General features: G+C 40.8%; 1 protein-coding gene across 1 annotated transcript in view; it reads right to left on the bottom strand.

Moving 5' to 3' along the window:
- LOC138293930 (vitellogenin-A2-like) overlaps nucleotides 1-20,002 on the bottom strand; it is a 76,755-nt gene that overhangs the window by 20,807 nt on the left and 35,946 nt on the right. The window contains exons 16-21 of the mRNA XM_069233208.1: nucleotides 7,178-7,325; nucleotides 6,331-6,556; nucleotides 6,032-6,204; nucleotides 5,115-5,672; nucleotides 2,581-2,631; nucleotides 1,806-1,910 (exon numbers count right to left, since the gene is read on the bottom strand). Of these exons, the coding sequence (XP_069089309.1) occupies nucleotides 1,806-1,910; nucleotides 2,581-2,631; nucleotides 5,115-5,672; nucleotides 6,032-6,204; nucleotides 6,331-6,556; nucleotides 7,178-7,325 (1,261 nt within the window). The remainder of the gene's footprint in view (nucleotides 1-1,805; nucleotides 1,911-2,580; nucleotides 2,632-5,114; nucleotides 5,673-6,031; nucleotides 6,205-6,330; nucleotides 6,557-7,177; nucleotides 7,326-20,002) is intronic.

The following is a 20,002-nucleotide window of genomic DNA, read 5'->3' as shown; positions in this document are numbered from 1 at the left end:
GTGGAACATGCCCTCCTATGGCCTACACTAGTGGAGATGGGTGCCCCGAGGTATATCATCATTTTTTTTGCTCTCCTATATAGACATTTGACATACAAAGTTTGTTTTAGCCAACTAGGAGAATGCACCACCTCTTTTAAGATAGGGGCGGGTTCCGCCAAGGTTGCATCCTTGGCCCGCTATTAATTAATGGGGTAGATAAACATTTGCAGAGACTACAGGCTGATCCTCCGTTTGTGGTCGGATGCCCTGTGCCTGCTCTACTTTATGCAGATGATGTTGCCCTGATCTTGCAAATACCCATGGGGCTCTAGAATCTAATGTCCAGATTTGAACAGTTTATGTCATCAAGGGGTATGATAATTAACAAATCCAAAACATTTACTATGGCTTGTGGCAACAAAGTAAAGAAATGCAGAAGTTTCTAGATTGAGAACATGGAAATCAGTACTGTCAATTGCTTTAATTATCTGGGGGTATTGTTCTCTAATAACAGGCAGTGGGACCAGCTGGTCTGTTCAGGCAGGAACAAGTTAAGAAGAAATTCAGGTGCTATATTCAGATTTGCTAGTAAACTAGGGAGTCGCCCCATAGGCACTATGTTGAACATTTACAGGGCTAGAGTTATATCTACAGTAGCGTATGGTGCAGGGGTGTGGGGTTACACTAAGACCACTCCCCTAAAAATAGAGGAGAACCGTTTTCTAAAACACATGTTATGTTTACCCATCTCTGCCTCTAATTTATTTGGAAGATGTGCTACAGGTGAGACCTCTGCTCTTGTAACACTGCATATGGCCTAAGGAAGCCACTGTTTTTACAAAATATCTCATATTAGACTGGATGAAATTGGATAATGCCATGTGTATACCATGGCTGGCTTTTATTGATTCCTCTTTTAAATCTGTTTGTAATGGATCTATAAAACCTAAACCAGATGTCATGCTGTCACTATCTAGAAAATGAATAAAGGGCACTTTTATGCAGCACAAGGCGGATGATAGGAAGCTAATTGAATCTACTAAAACCATTGTTGGCCTTTAGTTGTCTTACTCGTTCGATGCAAGTAGGCTTGGCTGTCTTTCTATAGTCACCAACATGCAGCACCGGTTTGTTTTAACTAGACTAAGATTGGGCATTGCGCACCACCTAGTAGCATTTCATCAAACTAGGCGTTGCCCACAAGAGTCTGTTAGATGCCCTTGTGATGCAGCTAGTAAACAATGCACATTGCATTTTATCTTATTCTGTAAATTCTATGAACATCTTAGAATCTTCTACCTCAAACCGCTTTTTATTGAACTTAATATAAGAACTGGAATTTTTGTTAGCCTTAGACTCCCCGAATGTGTGCTATAGGGTGGCAAATTATATTTTAAAAGCAATTAATGTTAGCAAAAGCCTTATTGCACTTTAAAAATGTGTTTATAGTATCTTTAAATGTTTGAATATGGTGACAGAATGTATCCCGATAATTTATTTATTTTATGACCTTAAATATTTATGAGTCTTATTGATCTATTGTCTTATGGTTTTATTGTATTTTATTGTTTATTTGCTTTTATGTCATACTCTTGGTATAGCCGAAGAGAGATTATGAACTGAACTGAGTTGTTTTAACAGTTTGGATGGCACCCTGAGTCCTCATTCTGAGACCCACCCCTTCCACAAGGTGGTGAGTATTCCATCTCCACTTCCTGAGTGTGCGCCTAATGTAATTTGTTAATTTACAAAATCTGAAAAGGAACCCTCACAAAATGTCTGACGTGGAGAGACAAGGTAGCTACTGATCTATTTGCACCTACCCTCTGAGGTCTTCTGGCACTGGAGGCACTGCTGCTGCTGCTGCTTGAAGAACTGGAGCTGGACTGGGAAGAAGATCTGTGTCCTGAGGCTCTCTTCTTAGGATTCTGAATTATTACAAAGGAGTTAATGAAATACACAGTTTATAAAGCAGATTACTGAATGGAGAGCTATGGCAATAACTTTCAAAAGCCAACTTTAAAATATATTTTCAGGCCTGACTGCTACGGAGAGATCTCAGGACAAACTAAAGCCTCACGAGTGAGCTCAGTGATCATGTATTTCTGAGTTACAGTTAAACATTATTTTTCTCATCTTTCGTCCTCCTGCTAAAGATTGCTTCGATAGAGGTATTGCAGCGCTAGATGTGTTTAAAGGTCTTCCTTCCTGATACAAGAAGCAGGTATAGCATTAATATTACTATTGTATGAACTGAACTAAATTAAGTAACGGAAGGACAAGTGCCTTCGAGATTTAAACACACTTGCATTTCTATCTACGAAGTTATACCTGAACTTCCAAGCTATATCCAAACAGTGCGAACTGCAAAAGATACTTCAGATGGTAATGCACTCATGCAATAATGAGTGTGTTCTGATGTTGTGACCATCACCACGTAGTTCTCATCTTAGATAAATGGCATAGTTCCCCACATGAAAACTGAAAAAACCCACATTCTTGTATATGGAACATGGTGCTAACATTACAGAAACATCATTGTTCATTACACATAATTTGAGCAAGTGTTAACTCAAAATTATTTAGACCAACACTTACAGAGCGTCTATGTGCTGGGGTGAAACGCAGGTCATAAATTTCGGGGTTCATCTGCAGGAGAAAAAATGAGAAGAGACATGTTTGGGGACACAATGAGGCACTGGTCCTTTTCTTTTAACATGAAACTGATGCTGCAAAACTGGTGATTAACACACCTGACGCATCATATTCATTCCCGGCATCATCATGTAGAAGACTGCCAATACCAACAGCCTTCCATACATTTGCAACCAAAATCAGAGTCTCTGGGACAACATAAACAAAACGTAAGAGAAGAGTGTCCCAGCTACAAATGATGAGTTGCAAGAAGAAAATTAAGGGGTGACAAAGCTACACCTAACCTGCATCCAAAGGTTGAAACAATAACCCAAATCAAATCCAGCCGGTCAGATCACTTCTCCAGTTCTAGAAAGAGAAGAAGAACCATCTCTTCAAGAAGCACCCCATCACTTTATTACCGCCGGTCAGATCACTTCTCCAGTTCTAGAAAGAGAAGAAGAACCATCTCTTCAAGAAGCACCCCATCACTTTATTACCCCCTTGCCATTTAAACTAAGCTTCCCCACTCCATGAGTCTCCTATCTCTCTTGCTTTCCATTCATTCTACTATTAGCTTCATAAACCTATTTATTTTGCCCCCATCCTCTCCCTATCCCAAAAACGTGTATTGTTTCTCATCTACATATATTGCAACTTGCCTCCTGTACAGAGCTTTGTTGCATTGTAGCCGGATTCACACATTCTAAATCACATTAAAATGTACATGCTCATCACTTTAAATAACGTTAATATTCCGCATTTCCAAAACGTATTTCGGATAAAATGAAATACATTCAATTACGTTTTCAATCTCAACTTTACTGGTAGCTTAGTCACAAATAGTACACATTCATCTTTTAATTCTTCAGGCAGGGTAGCATGATCTTCTGTATTAGAGGTAATGGAGGAATCAAGTAGAATGAGTGACAGGTTGTATTCCTTCTATTTCAACTTGACAACCTCTGTTTATCCAGTTTTTAGTTTATCTAAAAGGCTGAAAGAGTTTTTCTTCATCCTGATTTTATATATTTTGTTCCATCCAATTTTCAGGAACAAATACCATTGATCTTGCAAAATATGAGATGCGTAATGAACTCTCATTACATTTTTACCATCAACGTTTATTTCAAAGGGTATATGGGTTAAGAATTTTAGCAGGATCACGGATGAAAAGGAATAGCTGAATTGTGTGTTAATTAGTAAGTGATATCTATACCTGTTCTGCTACATATTTTAACTTGGCCAGGTTTTTGTCAATCTGCATTGTATTTGCACACTTCTTTCAGTGGCTACTAACAGTATTTGGTATTGGGCTATTTTAACTATACTCTAATGAACGGTCCACTTCTTCAAAAGTAATGATATCTTGTAAACATGCTCACAAAATACAGTGATATTTTTGTTGTGTAATAATGCTAGGGTATGGCTGTACCAAAATGTTGTTTGTATATGACTTTACTACTGCAGGATAAAAAGCTCTTCTGAAGCCAGTATACAGTATCAGTGATCACCTGGACTCGCTGCTGGAGTACATACAGACTGTTTGAAACCAGGATGAAAAGTAGGAAAAATAATGCACATGTCCCCTTGAATGTGAACATACAGACAGATCTACGGAACATCAAGAAAAGGAGGGAACAAGACATAGGCAACACTAATGAGAGCTCATAGAAGGAGCCATTGATGTACCCATGCAAAGTATCACTGAGGTCAGATATTCAAATAATGCAATTGTAGATGCTCCATTGACTATACTTCATGAGGGTTCAGTTAAAAAAATGCATGACTACCACTGATCATCGCTTGGGAGGATGCTAGTCAAGCTGCACCTTCATACTCATGCTATTGAGCTGCCCAAGCATAGGAATGTATTGGAGAAAGGTGTGTGTGGAACTGAAATCAACATTTGGAATTTCCTCTGTACCTGAAAGCACCTACTATACTTCTGGGCATTTGAGAAACAAATGATGTCACTAGGTATTAAGAACACCAGAAACGTAAAAGTGTTATTGTAGTAACCAAAGCCACTCTACAAAAATGGTGTAGTCACCCCCCATAACTGGAGCAGTAGCATGAACTGGTGAATGATGGCTGAGAACACGATGTATGCCAAAAGAGGCTGCCTGAGGAAATTTGATAAGATTGTTGTGGTTTAGTTGGAATATAGTGGGCGGAAGTGACAGCTACGAAGACAACATCACAATGCACATCTCTAATTTGCAAGTGTTGAATGCCAAGGAATTAAAATGAATCAATGGTATGAAAAATGACGATGCATCATAGTGTTTGTGTTCACATTCAACCTCAACTAGATTTACCCTGGATATCCTCCTGTATGACTACATGAGTTGGGTGATTATTCCCATTTGATCCCGAAGGGACTGCCCATGCAGTCAGCTCAGCCGCAAATATGAAGACTCAACTATGAAGATTACTACTTTAATATACTGTGGCATCGTTATGCAATTTATATCACAATGAAATCAGTACATTACCCGTTTCCTCTGGGACTCGTTGCTACTGCTGCTGCTGCTGCTGCTTGCACTGCTAATGCTCAATTGATTCCTACGATTATGTTGATGCTGTTGTTGGCTTCCATGGTGAGAGGTTTGATGGTGTCTGTTACTTTTTCTTCTTCTGCTGCTACTGCTACTGCTGCTGCTACTGCTGCTGCTCCTGCTGCTATTGCTGCTGCTGCTTCTGCTGTTTTGCCTCTTTTTGTTTCTGCTCTTACTGCTACGGCTGCTGCTGCTACTGCTGCTGCTGCTGCTACTACTACTACTGCTGCTGCTTTGACCTTTGTTCTTTCTAGTGCTTCTGCTGTCTCTTTGCTGGCTGCTTCTTGAGAGACTGCTAGATGATGATGATGATGAGGAGGAGGAGGAGGAGGAGGAGGATGAGGAGGAGGAAGTAGAAGATGAACCAGAGGAACTTGATGAACTTGTCTTCTTTCTAGTCATTGCAACTTCAGCACCATTTGGAGAATGTGCCTTAGAATGTTTGTCTTTTCTCTGATGTTTTTTGTTTTTTATAAGCAAGGTTTCATTTCTAACCTGCAAACAGAATACGAATATGAATCCAAGGTCTTGTAGTTGCTTTATAAAATATCATGAGTGTTTGTTTAGCCAACAAAAATCTATTGCACAGTTACATAATGTTTGAGGTCCCCAAAGTAATTTTGCACAATGCACCATGGACTGACATTTCAATATGATTATTAAATAAGTAGTGTAATAGATTTACACACACAACATTATATATAGAAACGTACGTAAACATATTTGTCCAATATTAGCCAAACGTTCCTCAAGAGAGTTATAGTGAACTTACTTTTATTAGAAAAGCATTTAATATCATTTCCCATGTCTAAGAACAATTTATTTAGTGGGTTATATAGTATGACGCTAGTTACCGCATGTTCTTCATCAATGCCCAGAATCTTCTTTAGCTTCATTTGAACCACAGAGTCTTCAAGCTCTTCACCTTCATTCTCCTCCACAGCTACCATGGTGATTATTTTTGATGCTGCTTTTGATCCTGCCTGGACCTCTAGCATCAGTTTCTCAATAGCTGCATCTGTATGAGCTGCAATCACCCAGGGGAATTACATTATATTATACAATCTTTAATATATCTTCAGATATCTATAATGTTCAACGGTGTGTACCTGAACGCTGAAAAGAAATTGCTCAAATGTTGTAATAGGTGTACCTGGTTTTATGACAAGCTTCGCTTCATTCTCTCCAATTAATTTGTACAGAGGTGAATTTCTGAGAAAAGCAGCATTTTGTGATTTGTACTCGAGGCAGACTTGGAAGCCAAAGGTTTTAGCCTTTGCACAGGCCTGATATGCATTAGTGTTTCTGGCAGCAGAGCGATGATCTTTATCTTCTGCAGAGTAGGCATACCTCTTGGACAAAAGTTCCGATGATACTTCCTGATTTTAAAGACAGAAAAAGATTATTCTTAATTGTGTTATTAATGTGTTTGTACAAGTAAAGCACATTGTGTTTGCCTTTCAAGGTCTGTGCATTGTGTGACAATGTAGGTAATAATGGGTAATTAGTTTATTTCTCGGTCTATCTTCTTGTACATCTAGCTCGCTAGTGTCATTGAGTCTGTCTGTCTTTTGTGCTTGCCTGTTTCTCCTTTGCTCTCTGTCTTGCACGGGTAGTTAGGTAGATCCTATTTGGTGAACATGAAATAAAAAGGAACAAAATACCTATTTTGCAATCAATATTCAAGTTATTCTTTAACTTGGATTTCTTTTGAAATCCAATCTATCCATTGAATTAGATGAAATTTAGCATTTTAGTCATATACATGTCTAAATAATTTTCACATCTGGTCACAAATTATTCTGCTTTGTCATGATCTGACACCCAGGTATGTGATTTAAAGTGAGCATTAGGTTTGAAACCATGCTCAGATATTATTCTTTTACAGAAAACAACATTCAAGCTATAAACAGAATTGAATTAACTTTACTGCATTGTCCCTATTCATTCTTTTTTCAAAGAGAATCAGTACAATTTAAAGTAATACAAAACCATACTACCATCATGCTGGCAGCTTCCGCTGATGACTTTCCTGTTGTCTCAAAATGTTTCTTAAGAATGTTCGGCACAGCACCTTGTGTCAATAATGGGGTTCTCTTGGCTGTATCCATGTCTTCTACATTCCTTGTCACAGCAAACACCTGAGTTCTTGGGGACACAAATATGAAATACTGTGAATCTGACGGATGGACTGGGCATGTCCAAAAAGTTTCAGAGGTGAGGTTTACAATATAGATTTAGGGCCTGATTTAGAGTTTGGTAGATGGGGTTACTCCCTCACAAATGTAACAGATATCCCGTCCATCGTATTACAATCCCATAATATCCTATGGAAATTGTAAGATGGCAGACAGGATATCCGGCACATTTGCGACAGAGTAACCAGTCCGCTAAACTCTAAATCAGGCCTTTAGTCTTCACACAATGTGATACACTTGTAAGTTTCAGGCATAGAGGAAGAAGTTTGCTCAAAGGGGAGTTCATATGGCAGATGTTCTGATTAGCATATCTTTTGTTTTTGTTAACTTTTCAACACATGCCACAGATACCCATGTACAGTTGTAGTACTGAATACACATATTTACATGTGCATGTGGCATGTCCTAGAAGATTGCCAAGTATTGGAGGCACAGAGTTGACCTTTAATTAATTGACCCTTTGTAGAATAATAAATGTTACTCTGCTGCTCATGCATTTCATCTCCTTAGTGTTCTGATGAAGTTCTTGCTTCAGATCCTATCACAAAAACTAGTCAGATTAATTATATAAGCAATTGTGGTGGCAGTCATTGAACACATAGCTTATGTTCTCTAGCTCTAGTTGATTATCCATGAAGTGTTCTTTTTGAAGACTTTTCTGTTTATGTTTGTTCTAACTAAAAGTTGCCTATCTGAGTGTGGCTTGAAAACATGCATTACCCCAGGAAGTTTTGCACAAGAACATCATATTCCGATTATCATCCAATCGAAACATTCTGTCCCACATATTCCCTACAAAAATATTGCATCATTAGAGTTAATAATAAAAAAAAACAGCAGCAAATGGAGAACAGTTTTGTAAACTATATGTAGATCACAATATTTATGCCAGGCCATATATACTCAAGTGCAGCCTTAAAGCTATACTCCCAGCCTTCATAAAACAGATCAAGGTTTAACAGACAGAGATTGAAAAATGTAGGAACGGGTGCAATGAAGCAACTTCACCCTAAAGATAACTTTGGAGATGTGGGATGATGAGAGGAACAGTTTTATCTTAGTGTATAAAAGTGACAGGCGAAAACTCACAAAATCAATTGAACAGTTGACTGTCTCTTTTCTTGTGGCAATTTATCCCTCAAGGTTGCTGTGTTTAACTTTGACAGAGCCTTGTCTGGTGAATATTTAAGCTGTCTGTAAATTGGTGATGGGTGCACATATTTAATGTATTCTTTAACAGCTCCTACATCTGCTTCATAGATTGCTAATAAAATCCGTATGGCCTTTCTACACACTCACAGTGAAGGATATTGCCACGTACCATCTTATCACTACGGGGTGCTTTGTGTGTAGTTGAATCTACCTTGTAGCTGTATCTATAGTAGCTTTTAATTATTAATGTGATAGGCATAAGTAGCATATTTGTTTTATGAACACTCTATCAGTTAAACACAGTACTAATTAGGGTGGAGTTGAGCCTATTAAATAAGTTCCAGACATGACTACCAGGCAGAAGGGAAAAGGTGAGGCTAATTGTCCATGGCTCACTCTAAGCAGTGTCCAGGAAATCTGTTGACAATAAATCTGGTTAATGGCTCACGATAATTTGAAGTTATCAGGATCAGAACTGACGGGGCAATTTTAGTTTCAGTTGTTGAGCTGCTAAGCAAAAGGCAATCAAGCCCATTTTGGAGGGGTTGGTGTGGGGAAAACAAAATAGATGACCCTTTCTACAAAAAACAATACTGCAGGATGGGTGGGCTCTCTTGTTATCCTTCTCCATTTTAATAAACACAGATAATCATTTTCTGTAGCAAAGAAAATGTTCATCTTGACACAGACACGTATTGGAAATAAGGGTAAAGAAGGACTTGTGGTGGATAAAAACACAACAGAGACTGTGGCGTGTTTGCTGAAGTATTTGTTTTGGGATGGTAAGGGTAAAGTCACTGTAGGGTATACTGAATTTTGCTGCCAGACCACTTTCAAGGTAAAAGAAGTTGAAATACTGAATAATATATATAGTCCTTCATAATTGTGTTCTGCTTGTTTCTAAGCACTCGATTATAGAGTGTGCTTAGAACAATTAGCATAGGTTAATGGTTTACTACACCTGTTATAAATACCTGAGTGACAGATGTATCATAGCATGTAGGGGCAAAAAGTACTGACCAAAACGTGTTAGAGATATGAGTAACCCCACACTTGAGGATTTCTTTAGCTCAGGAGATGGCACCCATATATACTTGGACTAAGGAAATATGTAAAATGGAAATAGAGTGACAGTTTGTCTTTCAACGCTACACCACCTCTCTGTGCCTTTCAAAAGTAGGGAGAATGGTTGTATTCTTATCAGGACTGATTCCACATTTACCTTCAAGAACATTGACACCTACTACAGCTATTTTCATGCATTTTTCCCGTTGAAGCCAAGACGTTGTGCCCATGCCTTCAAATAATGAAATTGTAAGTGTGGGGTGTTTTTTTACACATTTATCATTGCTTAATATGAAGGGAATATTTCATGAGGTAAAGCAACAGAAAAGGTCATTCAGTCCCAAAGATACTGATTGCTGTATGTCAGAGCTTTTGCCTTGTTAAGAAGGGATGCTCAGAACCTTGATAATATGGACAATGAAGCACATTGTTTAGTCTTTGTCATAAGTGGATTCCAGTTAAGACAGTTAGCCTCATGTGTGGTTACTGATCAGCTGAGGCTTGTTAAGTAGGGGCCAGCTTCGTTACCTATGCATCCAAAGGGGCTTCAATAAGGAATAAATGACTGGAGTTGGTTCTGTAATAAAAGCACTCAAATGCTCTCTTGTTAGAGAATGATTTAAGTTGTGTCTGACCTCTGTAATCTTGCTTGTCAAAGATACATCAACTTTGAGAATAAATGACATTTATATAACATATTAGAGTATCAAAGAAACACTAACATCCATTGATTGCGGATTGCAGTCATCTCAATTTCTCATGCAAATAATTACAATCAAATTTTTTATGATAAATGAAACAACACCTGAGCATTTGTAAAAAAAAAATCCATGTTTATAATAAATAGATATTCGAAATAACAAACAGATGGAGTACCTGGTTATTAAGAGTTCATTCTCCTGCTGACATGGGGTTGTCTCAACCTTGATATTTTTGGCTTTCATGTCAATCTTGGCTGTGAATTTCATTGGAGCATTTGCACGAACCTTGGCATGAAACTCAATTCCAGCCTGGATGAGGTGGGTGTTGATTCACATAGTTGCCACTGTGTGCTTGGATACACTGAAAGAGAGATTGTACTATATGTGGTCAGGAACGTACAATTGAGGCCAAAAAAAGGCAATGTGGACCAGCACAAGGTAGCCACTGAGGTTCTACATGCATACAATAGGAATCACTTATCTATCACATTTGTAATGAGTATGCGTATTTGTTAACACAATATGTGTGACACTGGGTTTGTAGAGGAAAGCCTGTAGACTGAGGTAATATGGATCCATTCTTTAAGTAGAGAATACATTCAAGTCCTGGCCTAAGATAAGGTTTCTCCCGCAGTAGCTAGAGAAAGGCAAAGGTAAGCTCATATTTAGTAATATTATCCTGGCTGCAAACTCTTGGGTCATTAACACTGGAAACAGCAGAACAGCTACATTGTATTAGTAAGATCCTTCAAGATAAAGGCACTTGGAGTAAAGGGAAAACATATGCCAGGGGTCTAATTTAAAGATTTGCGAATAGGTTACTACTTCATAAAAATGACAGATGTACCATCCACATTATCACAAGTGTGATGTTATCCACAGCATTTGACCTAAGGTGGATGGGATACCCCTCACATTTGTAACACAGTAAACTATCTGCCAAACTCTAAATCAGACCCCTAGTCATACTGAGGGCCTGATTCTAACTTTGGAGGACGGTGTTAAACCGTCCCAAAAGTGGCGGATATACCACCTACCGTATTACGAGTCCATTATATCCTATGGAACTCGTAATACGGTAGGTGGTATATCCGCCACTTTTGGGACGGTTTAACACCGTCCTCCAAAGTTAGAATCAGGCCCTTAGTGTACAATTGTTGATGACTGAAACCAAATCCTATCTATCAATCTGTCCTCTGATTATCATTAGTGAACTGTATCCTTTGTAGAGTAACCTTAGCACACCTCAGACAAGGAATGTGGGTATCTTCCCCCAAATGTGTAGTGGGACACTCAGAAGACTGAAAACTATGAGACAAACAGATGACTTTGCATATTTTGATGGTCTGCAAAAATGTAACTTCTGCTTATGTGTGTTTTTAACAAATAAATCGTGTGGCCTGGCCATTAGGATGAGATAAACGTGAAGCATTTCTTATGTCAGAAATCACTATTAACCAGTACCTTCGAATTATTTATAGCATTTGGTTACAGTGAAACTAATTTGTAACTGGCAAGTAAAGGACCATCACAGAATTATGTTTTTAGAGTACTTTACAATAAACAGATATTAAAATTCACACTAGGGATATCATGCACAAGGTAAGGGCAGCATACAAAAGTCACATAAATCCAGTACACAATAAGCAAGTGGAAACAAACAGTACACAAAAGAGCATGAAAAGAAGAATTGTACAATTATGCTTCAGGTACTGCAGTAACATTTTGTTGTCATTAAAATTCACTCCCCCTCTCCATCCCTCAGTTATCACGGGAAACACTTAAGATATTCCTAGTTACTGCATTACCAAGCCCACAACTTAATATACAGGCTCTCTAACCCCACCTATATTTCCACACAATAAATCTTTCCTCATCCTCATTCCTTGCAACCCTGCCATCTGCCTAAACATCACTTCTCATCTTCTTTTTTGCTAATTATTTTTTGGTTTTTTTTTTGCAATCCCAATCAATAAAATAGACAAACAGGTAAGGGGCCAGCCGCCCAAGTCATGTACAATATTCCTTTTACATACATCAGTGCTAGGCATCAGGAAGCAATCAGCATTTCAGGGTCAAATCTGCAATATTCCCGACACTTACTCCTGATCTTGGTGTTTTTTTCTAGACAGCCTCTTGCTGCATAGAGAGGGGCCTCTTGTTGGACAAACCAGTTCACTCCTTTGCACCACATGGCCAGTGTAGGTGGATGCCTGCAGTTTCATAATCGGGCTATATCTCATTTTTACACTAAGGTGGCTATGCCCTTCATCTTCTTGTATCCGCTGGTGCACCCAGGACTTCCAGTACTACCATAAAACACTCTTTGGTGTGAGGGTAATATGAAATTCTAGGATTCCAATAATGAGCAAAAAGGGGACACAGCAAAGTCATGTGATAAAACTCTGCATCAGTTGGCAGCAGCAGGGGCAGGCCGAGGTCTGTGTCTGACCCGCTAACACCTCAGCCATAGGCATTGAGGGGTGAGATATGTGGTGTGAAAGTATTTAATTTGGGTTATATGGAGCTGGGAGAAGATTGCTAATTCACAAGGAGACCATGCAGACCTCGCACCAATCAATGTCTTTGTGAGGGCTCACCCAAAAATCCCACCTACATCTGAGGGATTCAAGGAGGTTGAGGGCTTTGAGTATCAAGTTTGGAATATAATGGGGAAATCCCCTTTCTTCCAGCAGTTCCCATCAGGAGTTTGGCCTCTAGTGGGCTGTGTTTGGGTAGGTCCACAAACTCCATTTTGTATTCCGTTAGTGTGTGTCAGAGATGGAGGTCTTTATCAAACTAGGATTTTGAGAGTTGGAACTGTGTCTGTAATTCTGGAAAGAAATTTAGATCCCCTCTCTTCCCCATATGTCCCCAAGAGTGAATATCCCAATACTGTCCCATTTGATGAACCCCTCCAAGTGTTGAGTGTTGCAGGCTAGATGCCCCTGCAATAGGGGAGTCTGGAGGGCCAGTCCATCCAGCTATTTGGAGGGCAATGACACTATACAGGTTAAAAACACCATTTGTCCCATGTCAGGGAGGGTTTGGGGAATGGGATCCCCATATAGCAATTCCATCAACTTCTCCATACACAGTATAGAGAGTTTTGAGCGATATGCCTGGGCATTTCAGCCCTCGCACATCCAGTCATTGATCACTAGGAGGTGGACAGCTGGGTAGTATATTTGTATATCGGCAATCCACATCCCTCATCATAACTAAAGTTGGCATGTGGTCATGTATATTCGGGGTGATTGTTTGGCCCATAGGAAGGAATGGATATCTGCAGTCAGTTCCATGAACCAGGTGTTAAGAATCTTTAAAGGGAATTTTTGAAGGGTAAATAGGGAATGAGGGAAGATCATTATGTTAAACAGGGTGGCCCGTTGTAGTCTATTGTGTGAATAGAGGCCCAGCTTGAGAGTTCTATTTTCAACCTGGTAAGGGCTGAGGTTCAGGCTCTGTGTTAGGTAAGGTTCAAGAGCCAGCGCAACCCCCAAGTATTTAAAGTTGAGTTATTGGATTGGAATATTTTCCTGCCAAGAATTATCTATTGGGATGAGAAGGAATTTAGCTTTATTGAGTTGGAGTCCTGATGCCTGTGCCCAAAGGGCTACTATTCGCAGGCAATATGGTCTCTATTGGTGAGGGCTTTTTAAACAGAGGAGAACAACATTGCTGTAAAGGGAAATTCTGTCTGTGAAATCCTTTGAAACCCTCCCCCAGTCCCAGCTTGTAAAGTGGACATCCCAATGGATCAGCCTAGCTAATGGTTCAATGGTGAGAGTAGGAGTGGAGAGCAGGCAGGCCTGGCGGGTTTCTCGTCAGAACAGGAAGGGGTCAGACAAGACTCCATTAAACTTCATTTGTGCCATCTGGTGAGCATAAAGAACTGCACAAAGGAGTGGAAGCGATGGCCAAAGCCCATGCGGTTGAGGACCTTGTCCAAGAAGTCTTGTCTATGGAATAAAACGCCTTTTAGAAGTCCAAGATCACCAGGGCACACAGGTCTTGGAGTTCCCCGGCACAGGCAAGTGCCATATGTGATCATCTAATACAGTGTCTGGTACTGTAACCCAGCATAAAGTCACATTGGTCAGGGTGGACAAGTGTGCAAAGAAAAGGATTGAGTCTGAGAGCAAGGAACTTTGCAAAGGTTTTGAGCGCTATATTTACCGGGGAAATGGGGTTGGAAGGCTTCACGTTTGGAGTTAGGATTGATGGATTTTGGGATGACCACAATGATAGAGTCCATATTTGCAAGGAAGCACTTGGATATAGCACCAGGAGATGTGGGCCCTGCATGTCTTGATACTTTTGATAATATTTGGAAGGGAATTCATATAGTCCTGGAACCTTTGCGGTATTTAGAGTTAGTATTGCCTCCTCTAATTCCTCAATTACTAGGGTGGTCTCTAGTGCAGCTCTCAACATCTTTGATAATGGGGGGGTATGTCTACCACCAAAAGGGCATGTAGTTTCTCAGGGGGACCAGGACAGTGGGCTTATAAGTCTCATTAATAGGACGCAAATGTGTGTGCCATTTTGATTAAGGTGCAGACCAGTCAACATTGGTGGCAATCCATTAGAGTATTTTCCCATTTTTGTTGCCATGTTCGTGTACCCTATGTGTCACCCTCCAGCACTGACAAGCTTCCTCCAGGGCCAGTTGTCATAAGGAGACCCTGACATGCACTAGTTTCTGATGAGACACATCCAAGTCCTCAGACGAGGCCCATCTCCTAATTTAGAGGAATTGATCTTCCAGCTATGTGATTGCCTGTCTTTTGGCACCTTCACACCATCTAACATAGGATTTCACCAGTCCACATACAGTGGCCTTATTCGCCACCCAGAGTTTTGTGGGAGAATACACCGACCTCTGTTTAGTGTCAAAGTAAGCAGTAATCTCTGTGGCCAGGAAGTCCTTAAGTTGTGAGTTTGAGTACATTTAGGTGCCATAGAGGTCTTGGGCCCAAGTATTGTAGGCCATATTGAAGAGTGAGTGGTCAGATATACTACTGCAGAGAAATTTGGTAGCTAGAACCTGTATAGAGTTTTCTGTAGGGAGTAAGAGTAGACCAATGTCAATGCGAGAGTTGGTATTATGTGTGGCCAATGTATGGATAGAGCCTCCCTCTCCAGGGTGTCTACTACCCCAAATATCACAAAGCCCTAATGAGTCTATCCAGGTCTTAAATTGCATTGCTCAGTGGCTGCATGAATGCATGAATGTGTAGGGGTCCTGAAGCATCCCTGTCAGGGTCTGGGGGGCATTAAAGTCCCCCCCCAGCAATAGTTGTATCCATTGGGAATGCAAGGAGAACTGTTTCCATGTCATGGAGGGCAGCTGATGCCAGGTGCGGTAGCAAGTGCATACTGAGGAGGTTGTATTTTTGCAGTTGTAGGAGACCTTCTACCCCACAAATCGACCAAGGTTACCATTTATACAGTTAATCACTGTCATAGGAAAATGTGGCCACCCCACTGAAGCCCCTTGTGAAACCAGAGTGGTAACATTATGATTGAGTGTTGAAATCTTTTGACATGCTTCAGCACTGCAGATCGTTTTATGAGCTCAAGGAGACTGATTACATTCCAAGACAATAAGGAGAGCATCATTTTCTCTGGGCTGTGCTCATATTGGGGTCATGTATGAGTTGAAGACACTGTGAGAGATGTCCCCATTCTGGTGAGCCATTTGTGGAAAAAATACAGATGCATGTTATGTATCAGGGTCTAGCTGGTTAAAACAACAAATTAATGACAGATCACCATGTCCTCTCCCCCAACAACACCCTCCACCCTAAACATCCTCCCCAGAAGCATCTTTAGTCCCAAACGCCCCCTTTAACAAAACTCATAAACAAACACAGACACAAGATAACAGGGTTTTTACTAAAGCCCCCTCCAACCCAGGATCAAGCAGTCATTCTTCCAGTCACGCTGTATAGTTCCAGAACAAACCATAGTAGTCAGAAGGGCTTAGCACAAGGGGTCTGTATCTGGATTCTCTTCTTGATTTGAAGCTCATGGAGAGAGGTGACCTTATTGATGAAAGTTATCTACATTAATTGGTCTCTCAGTTTCTGGTATCTTGGGGCACTGGGGGCTAAGCAAGAGGGTGTACGGCATCTCCCCTATCAGTGGTGGCCCGGTTCCTGGAGGATCATTGCAGGACAGCCACTGGTGCACAAGAGAGGTGGCTCAGGAAACAACCTCATATCCCGTAGGTCAGGCCTCTCCATCACACTGACTAGGGGTATCAAAGAAAAGGGATTGCTCTTGAAAGAGGACTTTGAGGTGTGCTGGGACTATCAGCATATAACATAGGCTAATGGTGTGAAGTTTTTATTTGACTTCTTTGATGGATTGGAACTGCTTCCCAAGTATACTCTGGGAAGATCATTCTTTGGAATGACCCATAGCGGAAATCTCCCATCTCTCTCGCCCCTATGAGGATCATGTCTTTGTCTTTATAGTTCTATATTCCGATAATCAGAAGTCTCAGGGGCCTGTAGAGCATGTCCTGTCTGGCAGCAGTGCTTGCTTTCAATTGTGAACCACTTGGACGAGCAATCTAGTAGTATCCAGGACGTGAACCAGGATTTCAGGGAAGACTCAGGGTCCTTAATCTCTGTCTCTTCTAGGAAACTCAAAAAGTATAATTTATTCAGTCGCAACCTGTTTTCCTCTTCCTCTGCTTGGGTTACCAGGGCAATGGCAGTAAACAATGGCCTAGGGGCCATCATTTTAAGGAATGCCATGTTATCGTCAAGGGTCAAGACCCTGCTCTAGGCTTTGGTCACCTTCTACGCCACACTCTGGAGATGTTGGCGCAGGTTAGAGACATCAACTCCTACTTCTTCTTTTTTGGATTCCACTGTGTGCAGGGAGGACCGAATGGCCTGGAGGATGGTTGTCAGATCTCCAGGTTCTGTAGGGAGCTGTGGGAGTTAGGCATCCTTGGGAGTCTGGTAACACCAGAGGAGGGAACCATGTATCTTTTTGGATTGGGCACCCATGCCCTTGTCTTTCCGATTGCACAGGTCTCTGGGGTCTGCTTGATGATACTTTCCAATGTGTGGTATGTCCAGGACTCACCCAGTGCCCCCAAACCCATGCAGGGGTGACCGACTCAGGTTCTGTTTCCTGACTCTCCCCCCAGCGATCTATATGGCTGTGGACTCTGTGTTGCACAAGTTTCCCTTTAGATGGTCTGATGCACTGGTGTCCTGCCAGAGGCCTGCTTACCACCCTGGGAGGACTTGGAGGAGGGGATCAGCAGCACGAGCAGCTTACTCTTTTGCATGCATTGTCAGGGGAGGGAAGGTTCCTCCTCCCAGGATTTGTGGCCTCCACTGTAGCCTGCTTTTCATGGCCCAGCATAGGCCATGTCCAGTTCTTCACCCCTCGCAGAAGTCTCCCACCTCACTATGTGCATGCAGACATCAGCACTCCTGGAGAATGCATCAGAGAATCCGGTATGTGTGACTAGTGTGGGCTGGCTTGGAAATGTCAGTTGTGGCCTGGGTTGAAGTGTGGCAGTAGATTCCTTGTTGCCAGCCCATTTGCATCCCCTGGGGGATTTTAAGAAGTGTGAGTCAGCACAAGCAGCTGGAGACTGACTATACATGTCTCTCACTGTGGGAGGGAAGGGCACCTCCTCCTAAGAGAACCACCCCCCCCCGGCTACAAGTTTCCCAGGCCATAGTGAGGCCTGATTTATTGGATACCTCTTGCAGGGTTCTGGGATCACTTTTGTCGGGGACGTGAAGATACAGAATAGTGTGCCAAGGCCAAGGCTGATCACCCTGGGTCGTGCAGCTTTGATGCAGGTATACTCCATGGGGTCAGCAAGGGCTCAACTGCGCTTCAAATATTAGTTGGACACTGTTAAACAACTCAAATCAACTTACTCTACACAAATTGTGTTATAAGTATTGCAAGGTTTTTCAAGTTAGTTTGCAGCAACCTCATTGATGAAGGTTTGCCAAAAATGTATGTGTGTCTAGTGTCTCCTTACTACCCTTTTAATCTACTTTTCATAATTTTGGATTCTTGCTACATTTTTTCGAGAAGCAAGCTGATACGGTTCTGGCTCTTCCACCTTATACTTGCATGAAGAGTAATTCAATATCTGGGTTGTATTAATGAGAGGCTTCTTCCCCTGTCTTTGGCATTTAAAGATATTCAACAGGTCATTTTCAGATGATCATACTTTTTCAGTCACTTCCAGGAGGCAGTTATGTATGTAATCCCTGGACCACGTATAGCATTAGATTTACACATAGACCTTCAACCTAATTGAATGGTCCAATTAGAGTTGTTGAAACAACCTCTATATTGTCAAGTTATCATCATATTTGTTGAGAAGTCTTAAACCGGTATGTTAATAGTGCTTCTTGGAAGTAAATGTTGTGCTATACATTGTCATTTTGTTGTCACTTTAAGCTCATAATTAAGTTTGATTTACCCAAGTGACTCAGTGAAGGAAACATTCATCACTGAATTAGATGGACGTCCTTTCTATCTAAAGAGGAACTATTTTGGCTCCAATAAGCTGGTTATGCTTGAACCTCAATGGCAACTACACTCACTGAGGCAATGCTCACTGTCCAATTAAACTGTAGTCATAACATGAATCGGCCTAGAATCCTTCACATGTTCTGCTAAAAGGCCAGACAGATTGTTAGTCATTTATAGTTTTCTGGTAAGGTCAGCATTTTGTTGCTCCCATTAAGTTTTCTCAAAATGATTAAATAATTTTCCTATATTTCCCAACTATTCGTTTTCTAAAGTGTGATTGGTAAGAACGGTATAGTGTAGGTAACTTTCTCATAGCATGGATTAAAACAACATGTCCTTTCTTTTAATTTACTAGCTTTTTTAATTGCTGTTTTTATACCTTCCTGATTCGCCTGGTGTACGCTATCAACTTGACTCATAGAACCCGAGGCTAAAAAAAGATAGCTTTAAGAAGCTTTTCGTTTGCACCAGCCATCAATTAAACCTATTTTGTGGGGGCTTTGGTGTAGCAGACATCAAATGTCTGTGGCTACTCACTCATCAGCCTGCACTAGTGGAACCACTTTCACTCGGCCGCCCTAGTGGACTACACTAATATGACACTCTTCCTCTTGAAAGAATGTCTCCAACTAACACTGCCTATTACCTAAAACCTTCCTCTTGCCAAAGACCCAGAGTTGTGAAGATTATTGTTCTGGTAGTTGGTTAAGAAGGGTAAACTAACTTAGGGCGTGATTTAGAACTCGGTGGATGGGTTACTCCATCACAACTGTGACGAATATCCCATCCGCTGAAATCTAAATCCCATTATATGGGAATTAGAATTTGGCAGACGGGATATCCGTTACCGCTGTGGTGAAGTAACCCGTCCACCGAGTCCTAAATCAGGACCTTAATTTTCGATGCTCGTTTCTCAGCTTGACCATTTCAACACACTGAGAAATTGAAAATATCCTTAAGCTATCATCAGTATGATTCATATTAATATTATAAGGTAGATATTGTAAATATCTGCAAATATGCACATGTGAGATGCAAAGATAGTATTGTTTCTAGTTTTAGAAATATTTGACCACCTGACTAGGCCTACTTAATATTTTTTATAAGAACCTGTGAGTTTGAAAAGCAGTTTGAAAGTGTATTTGTGCTGGTATGGGATATACAGACACACATGCCA

Source organism: Pleurodeles waltl, chromosome 4_2 (assembly GCF_031143425.1).
Source record: "Pleurodeles waltl isolate 20211129_DDA chromosome 4_2, aPleWal1.hap1.20221129, whole genome shotgun sequence".
NCBI lineage: Eukaryota > Metazoa > Chordata > Amphibia > Caudata > Salamandridae > Pleurodeles > Pleurodeles waltl.
The sequence above is the reverse complement of the archived record's forward strand: the minus strand, read 5'-3'. Positions and strand labels throughout refer to the sequence as shown.